Source organism: Macrotis lagotis, chromosome 4 (genome assembly GCF_037893015.1).
Source record: "Macrotis lagotis isolate mMagLag1 chromosome 4, bilby.v1.9.chrom.fasta, whole genome shotgun sequence".
NCBI lineage: Eukaryota > Metazoa > Chordata > Mammalia > Peramelemorphia > Peramelidae > Macrotis > Macrotis lagotis.
Window position 1 is genome coordinate 246,068,188 of NC_133661.1, and position 8,309 is coordinate 246,076,496.

General features: G+C 35.4%; 1 protein-coding gene across 2 annotated transcripts in view; it reads left to right on the plus strand.

Moving 5' to 3' along the window:
• The window catches only part of SPTLC2 (serine palmitoyltransferase long chain base subunit 2), a 233,632-nt gene extending 226,406 nt beyond the window's left edge, over nt 1–7,226 (plus strand). For both annotated transcript variants that reach the window (XM_074235631.1, XM_074235630.1), the window contains exon 12: nt 1,522–7,226. In XM_074235631.1, coding sequence (XP_074091732.1) covers nt 1,522–1,641 — 120 coding nt within the window. In that variant the 3' untranslated portion in view covers nt 1,642–7,226. The remainder of the gene's footprint in view (nt 1–1,521) is intronic.
• Nucleotides 7,227–8,309: the final 1,083 nt, after the last annotated feature.

The window sequence follows — 8,309 nt, forward strand, 5'->3', positions numbered from 1 at the left end:
CAAATTTGGCCTCAGACACTTAATAATTACTTAGCTGTGTGGCCTTGGGCAATCCACTTAACTCCATTGCCTTGCAAAAAAAAAAAAAAGAACCCATTTTGTTTGGTACTGAGCAAAGTGAACTAAAATGAAGTTTCTTCTTTTTCCTTCAGTTTTTCCTGATGCCAGCTCTATCACTGAGAGAGTAGCATTTGAACTCATTGATTTAGAGTAAACAATTTTGTCAGCCATTTTGAGAATGGCTTGCTCTAGGTCTGCTGTTTTGAGCTCTCATGCTCTAGTCTAGAGAAACTCCCCACCAAATTTAATTGCTTGGTCTGCACTAATAGCATTCAAAAACTGATTAAGAAGTTATCCAGTACTCTCTTAATTCATCTACTCATTTACAGGTAAAAAAGTTATTCACATGTTGAATCTTAAAAGTAGGAGTAAAAGAGGGATAGAGAAAGAAATTGAATAAGACAAAACAAATATTCAAAGATTATAAAAATTTAAAGGCAGACAAATGTGGGAAAAGAAGATATGTGTAAAAGATTTCAGTGCATTAAAAATTTAACTGCAGAAAAATTGGTTTAATTCTTTAATGAAAGTTTGAAATGTTAACTATCCAATTGAAGCTTACAGCCTTGGAACATAACTTCTTGAATTCCTAGCCATCTTTAAAGTCCAAATCAAATGACAGTGCCTCCAGGAACCCTTCCAAGTAACATCCTCACTCAGGCCTCATATATCATGGTTTTGTAGCTCTGACAAAAAAGACATAGTATGTAACATAACATTATATAATTCATATTTTATTCACATTGATCTTCCTATTCTTGAGACTAGGAATCATTTTATTTCAAATTTATTGTTTCCCCTAATACTTATTATGGTACTTTATACACGGTAAATGATTAATAAATGTTAATTCTTTTTATAGGAAGACTAGTGAGGGAGAGAATATGACTTTTCATCAGTTTGCTGGCTGAGGTTTTGGTTTTCTTGTCTTTTCCTACTTTGTTTCAGCAACTATTAATTAAATATATGTTGTTTGGAAGGCAGCATTCTGGCAATTAGAAGTAAAAAGACAAAAAAAAAAGCAGTTCCTTCTTACAAAAATTCACTAATCCCAAGAAGAAACAAATTATATCAGTAGATTTGATGATATATTCATAGGTTCTCCAGTACATTCAAATTCATGTCCCAGTTAAGCAATACACATCCTGATTTTCTAATGTCTGATCTACATGAAGCTTAATATTATACTCTCTATACCTAATAGTGTAGTAGGCATTTTAGCTACCTACAGAAGTAAAACATAATTCCCACCTTAAAGGAAATTTTCTAAGAGAAATTTTTTTCTAGCTGTATGTACAGACTTTTTTTTGAAAACTTCAAGTAGACTAACCTCTATGAACGTAACAAAAGAGTAAACATCAGACATATCCAATAAGGTTGACACTCCATAAGTAACTGGTGAAAGAGACATACAAGTATCCTACTAACTAGACTGATCATTTTTGTCTTTCCTCCTATCAGGCATTAAAGGAAATAAATGAAGTTGGGGACCTATTGCAGCTGAAGTATTCCCGTCATCGGTTGGTACCCTTGTTGGACCGGCCCTTTGATGAAACTACATATGAAGAGACAGAAGACTGAGCCCTCTTGGTGGCCTTTAAAGGACACCCTCCCTCACCCAGGACAATATGTGGCCTTTCCGAGCCCAGTCTAGGAACCACGATTTTGTGGCTGCTTCATGTAAAAGACATTTTTCTCACAATACTGAAGGTGACCACATCCAATCCAAATAGCATTTTGTAAATAGTGAAAGTTGCTTCACATTCTTTCTCTGCTGCATCTCTCCTTCAAAGAAAGGTGTCTTTGCCTACCCATCATACACACATACTCAGACACTTACTCTCAGAAAAAAAAGATTTTGTTTTATAGTTCATATCCTGATAAAATCACGATATCCTAGCCTGCCCTATAAACCACTCCCTGACCTTGCATCTTTTTCTACCACTCTAGTCCCAGGTAATGCTTCTCTACCCACTTGTTGCTTACAGAGTAGTATTTGCAAGGAGAACTCACTCCGCTCCTCCTCCTTAGGAAGCAAGTGCCTTCCACTTATCTCCCAGCCAATCCTTGAAAGTTATTAATGTTTAAACCCTAAATTAACAAGGCAGATAATCAACCAAAGCTCATTTTCTTTAATTTTTTCTTAAGTTTAAACATTTGAAACTTAAGCTTTAATATTTTTTTAAGATAATAAATATTGCTGACAGGATCATTATGAAACTCCCCCTGACGTTGGACCTCCAAGATTTTGTCCAATATCTATTTTCATCCTGGCCACCAGATGTTTCTTACTTTGCCATCAAGTGTTTCCTCATGATATTCACAAACCTAGAATATTTTTAAGCAGGACAGAATTTTTCCCCATTTAAGCATGTTTAATATTTATGAGATAGCCACATCCCATACCTACTTAATCTCCTTTTGCCAATGAGACCCTGATTAGAGAAGGCAAGATTCCTGTTTTGGTGTTTTGTTTACAAGCCTCTCTACACTATCAGGTGGTTTTTATGAGAGAGGGTTTTGTAAAAGAAGCACTGCTGATAGTATCATAGAGAATAATACTATTAATATCATTGACCATGGTTCATGAATCTCTATATCTCAGAATTGTGACTGTTCACAGGAAAAGCTGTTTCCAGTCAGGACTTAGCATGATTGAGTAAAATAAGGATAAGTTCTCTGCCTGGAATCACTCAGTATATTTCTATGAAAGGATTAACATTGCTACACTAGCTCTTTTTAAAAACATATGTCCTTCTAATTATATCCTGATCATTATTTTCCATCAAATACCTACCATATGAAAGAGATACATAGTTGCACTGGTTATTTTAACCTTCTGACACTGAGAAACTTTTCTTTTCCCTCCTTAACTAGTCTTTGTCCTTTTATTCTTAGTGGTTCAGAACGCATTCTTCTCCTCAATTGGGCTCCTTGGACCCTCTGCCAAGGAGGCCTGCTTATATGATCCATGTGTATCACAACCAGGAAGCAAATCTGCACACAGCCATTCCAAAGCTATTTGTCTTCTTTTAACCAAAGCCTAAGGGAGAAATGTTCTTGGCTTCATTATTAACCAGAGTTAGCTTGTCTTTCAAAAAAGGGACTATCTAGTATCTCAGGTTGAAGTTGGGAAAGTAATGGAAAGGAGTAATTTGTGTGTAGATTGTGTGTGTGTGTATGTGTGTGTGTATGTTTTGAAACCATTTGTTTTACTGGCAAAGTTTCTCATCTAAAATTCTATCCAAGCAGCTTGCCATCATCTGTACTCTTGTTTCTGAAGAAATGCTAATTTATTAAGTAGAAGGCAGAAAAAATACTATTGATGGAGTGCTTTTGTTATTTGCTTTTAGTGTAGTAAAAATGTTGATTTCCCTGGTACTCAAACTTAAAGTCTTTGGATAAAGTTCACAGTTTTGTACCTTTTTTTTTTAAAGTTTGGTAAATAGTTGAAAGGAGGTAGAAAAGACTATATGTGACATATATATATAAGTAAAGAAATGAGGAGTAACAAAAAGGAAAATAGACCTTTGGCAAAAACCAAGCAAATAACTAACTTTTCCTAAATGAGTGCTTCCTCACTATAGCATGCCAAGCAGTAACTTCGACTCTTCAATTGAAGAGAATCTCCAAAATCTCATATGTAGATTTTCAAATCAGCATTTTTTCTACCCTGCCTTTTACCTTGGGATAAATGAGGTGATAGCAAATGGAAATGTGCAACATTTTATGGTCAGTTTTAAAAATTGATATTATTATGTTATAAAAAATGTAGAATAAACTTAAACAAGTTTAAACTATGGTTTTATTTATAAGGGATAAAACCCTTGTCTCATCCAGAATTCCATGCTTTCTAAGAGATGAACTGTTATTTTATTCTAACCTATGGAAGAAGTAATTACACATAATGATTGGTTGTCTCCCTTGTTGATACTGTGATACGTACAGTACAGCCAGACTTCTAGTATCTTTATTTTTTGAGTTTTTTATGTTTTGAAACAATTAAGTCTACCTGTGGAATCTGGTACACCAAGCAAAACAGGATACACTGATACACTGTGGTGTGGGAACCTGACAGGAGTTTTTAAGATTGATCTATCACTCTGTCACCAAAGGCTAGGATCCAAAGTACTATATTAAGCACTGCAGAATAGGCTGTTTCCTCTTTTTTTCCATCTTTATCCTCCCTCCTTCCTTCTTCTTTTCCTTCTAATTCTCTTTAGTAGACTTAATAGACAAGATATTTTGAAGTTCATATTCTTTGGAGAATTTATCAAATCAATCTCCTCCCCCCCCCCCCCCCCGGAGAAATAGTTGTTGAATTCAAATCCAGTAGTTTTTTATTTCTACCTACCAGCAATGTGAAATCAGGTAAAACAAGTAGAAAGAAGGGGTGGGGGTGGCAACCTCTTCTGTCTTCATTTATGCTTTCACCAAACACTTCACAGAGGGCTTGTTTTAACAAAAGTAAACGTAATAATCATGAAGCATTCCTGGAGAGATTTCCTTTAGGAGTAGGAACTTGGAGAGTTTTCTGTTTGGTTTTGGATGAAATTGCCTTCATTTCAGTAAAATATATTTTTAGCTCTAGACCTTTAAGGAACTGTTTATCTATGAATACATAGCCCAAGGACCAAAAATGTTTTGTTCACTTAATTGAGTCTTTGTCATTTAAAGAGTAGTGTTTGCAAGAGAAAAGAAAATGATTGATTTTCAACATTATTTTGGAGACAAAAAGGCATTACTTTCTAGAATTTCTCTCCCAACTTACCACTCTGAACTCTTTTATTTACCCTCTTTTGTCACTAGAGACCCTCTTTTATTCCAGTTTTTTTTAATGTTTCTTCCCCCCAGAGAAAACTGTAAGATTGTTTATGGTATTTTAGAATGTATATTTATTTCAGAAATGTTTTAAAATTATGAATTGCATACAAATATGTAGGCCTCTTCATATGCTTTTAGTTCAATTTCTTCAGGTTTTCTGATGGACTGGTATCCTTTTTTTTCCCTTTCCAACTTAATATAGCACCAGCCTCAATATATTCTGACCAATAATCATCTGTCTATCTGAATTTACCAGAATCTACATCTGCCTCTTCTGTCCATTAGAAATACAGGAAGTATAAGGAAATTTCCTAGTTCCTTTAAAAGAAAATCCTGTAGCCCTATTACCTACATTTCTTTCTCTTCCTAATTGGTTTGTTAACTATCTCCCTCTTTAGATTGGATATGGTAGCCATGCTACCCCATTAATCAAACCATGAGGGAAAAAAAAATTAGTCTCTCCTGGTTAGGATAGTTTGGAAGCATGGTATAAAATATCCAAAGAAACATGATTCCTATTGGGAAGTTCCAGGTTACAATGTTTATAGAACTAAGGCTATTTATTGTTCCTTACATTTCAGTTAAGACAGTACTACCTATTCCTTCTCCTGGTGCTCCATAAGTAATTTTTTTGAAATTTCTCTTTGCATAGCCTGACTCTGTGTGATGTGAAATGAATGGAACTATAGAAGTCCTTTTTCCTTGTATAGTCTCATTCAAATTGTGATTCACGGTTAGTGTCAAATATTCCATGCTGATAACTAGGACTGGGCACCCAGTATATAAAGGGAGAACATCAAAATCAACAAGACTCAGTCCAGTTAAAGAATCTTCAGGTGTTGCTGCTACTTGTTTTACATGAGGGCACTGTTATCAGCATGCAGTTCAATCAGCAAGCTAGGAAACTGAACCCCACTTACCTGAGAGAGACAAGCAAGTCTGTTCCCAGCCCAGCTTTATTAATATGAACTGTAATTCTCAGACTCATTTTTTTTTTGCTTTGTGCTGACACAAGTAGAATTTAGAGATTTGCTCTCCTTTATCATGCAGAACAAATGCCTGAAGCCAAGGAGTGATTTCTATTGGATTTAATTTGGTAGAAGATGTGTCCTCTGTCCTTTTTAGCCACTCCAATTTTCTGAGCTTGTACTGCTATGGATTGTATGCCTGATTTGGAGAGGGAACCAAAGGTGTTGGCTCACCTTTCTCCTGTAAGATTGCTATATTTTGTATCCTGAGTCTAGAGTTATCTTGTTCTTAACCCATCCCAAACATAAAGAAGAAAGTAGGGAAGGGTGTAAGCAAGAAAAACTGTTTACTGTACAACACACATCATAAATGGCCTTAAACTGTGATTCTTTTTGGTATGATGTGTTTTCATTAACTGACCCTAAAGAATGCAGTGACTAAAACTGCAGGTACTTCTTAATGAAGGATACCTGTGGATTTGTTCTTGCTAAGCAAGTGGAAGGATAGGGAGCAGTAGAAGACAGGAGGGACATGCCTCTTTTGCTTTTTAAGTGTTTTCCCTATGATCTCCATGGATGAGCAGGGAATATTCCTATGCATAAGTAGACCTGATTCAGTCCAAAATTTTCTTTATGTTTGATCCTACATCCAAGTCCTTCCATGCAAAACTTGGTATTTTGGCCAGGAATTCCTGAATAATAAAGAAGGGAAAATGGTAGGAAGAAAATTAGGGCTTTTCATTGCCTGATTGGGGTAATGACTGACTTTTTCCTCTTATTCTATTAACTGGAAATGGTCCAGTAGTTGGAATAATAGGAGAAGCACAGGGTGTTTCATCACCTTTCTCAGCCAGTACCCCCATACAATCTTGATGATCCCTCTCTGTATGAAGGCAGCCAATATGAAGAAGACAGGTAGAAAGTATGACTTAAGAATTAGGGAAACAGCCGTTTTTTGGAACCTGAGGTGTCTGGTGGCCCAGATTTTTCCAATGCCATAGAGAGGACAAAATGGCATTGCAGAGAGTGGGTGGAATTGTCCCTCTCTAGTTCTTATAATGTACATATATACATATCCTTGGAGGGAGGAGGGGGATAGATTGTAAATATGAGACATTTTAAATAAAATTTTGTAACTGATTCCCTTCTACCACAGAAAAATAAAGTATTTTATGCCAGATGATCTAATTTTTTTTTAATTGTGGAATGACTATGGATACAGTGGGAGGGAACTGTTCATTCAGCTTCAAAAGTGCATGTTAAACCCTGAAGGGGAAACTGCCTGGGATAAATAAGAACAATCCATGCAAATCTATGTGTTTTGCCAAATAAAATATTCAGAAAGATGGTTTTTGGCTTCATTCTTTAAACTCCTTTAAGTTTGTGAGTTTAGGAAAGAGACTTTCTAGTGGGAAGGACAAAGAGTTGATGAGATCATTTGTGAAAGCATTTTTTGAAAGTAAAAGACAAATTCAAATTGATATTTGCATGTAATAGTTGAGTTAGTAGCAAAAAATAGACTGAATTCTCAGTGGGAGGTGTTGGGAATCTCTGTAGGTAGGTCACTTGACCTGAAATATATTAAGCCTGTTTTATTTAGAATTTATTTTTTAGAGAAAATTGCTGAATTCCAATTCAGTTTTTTTAATTATCCAGTCAAGCAAGCAATTTCTGAGTGAGAATCTTCCTGGCAACCTTCTGACTGATTTTTTAATATATAAATATTTTGTTTTCCAATTAGATACAATAGTAGTTTCTATCATTTTTTGGTAGGATTTTGAATTTTACACATTTTCCCCCACCCTTTCCTCCCTCTCCCTTCCCCCTCCCCCACACACAGAAGGCAGTCTTTATATTGTTCTCATGCTATATATATCTATATCTATATATCTATATCTATCTATCTATATATAATTGGGTCTATTGAGAGAAAAGTCATATCTTTGAGGAAAAAATAAAATATTAGAGATAGCAAAATTATGTAGTACATAAGACAACTTTTTTTTTTAATTCAAGGTAGTAGTCTTTGGACTTGTTTAAACTCCACAGTTCTTTCTTTGAATACAGATAGTATTCTCCTTCACAGATAGCCTAAAATTGTCCCTATTTATTGCACTGATGGAATAAGCAAGTCCATTAAGGCTGATTATCACCCCCATGTTGCTGTTAGGATGTACAATGTTCCGGTTCTGCTCATCTGGCTCAGCATCAGTGCATGCAAGTCTTTTCAGGCTTCTCCAAAATCCCATCCCTCCTGGTTTCTAATAAAACAATAGTGTTCCATCACATACATAAAACAAAATTTATTTCAACCATTCCCCAACTGATGGATTTCACTCGATTTCCAATTTTTTGCTACCACAAACAGCTGCTATGAATATTTTTGTACAAGAGACGTTTTTACCCTTTTTCATCATCTTTTCAGGGTATGGACCTAGTATAGGCATTGCTGGATCA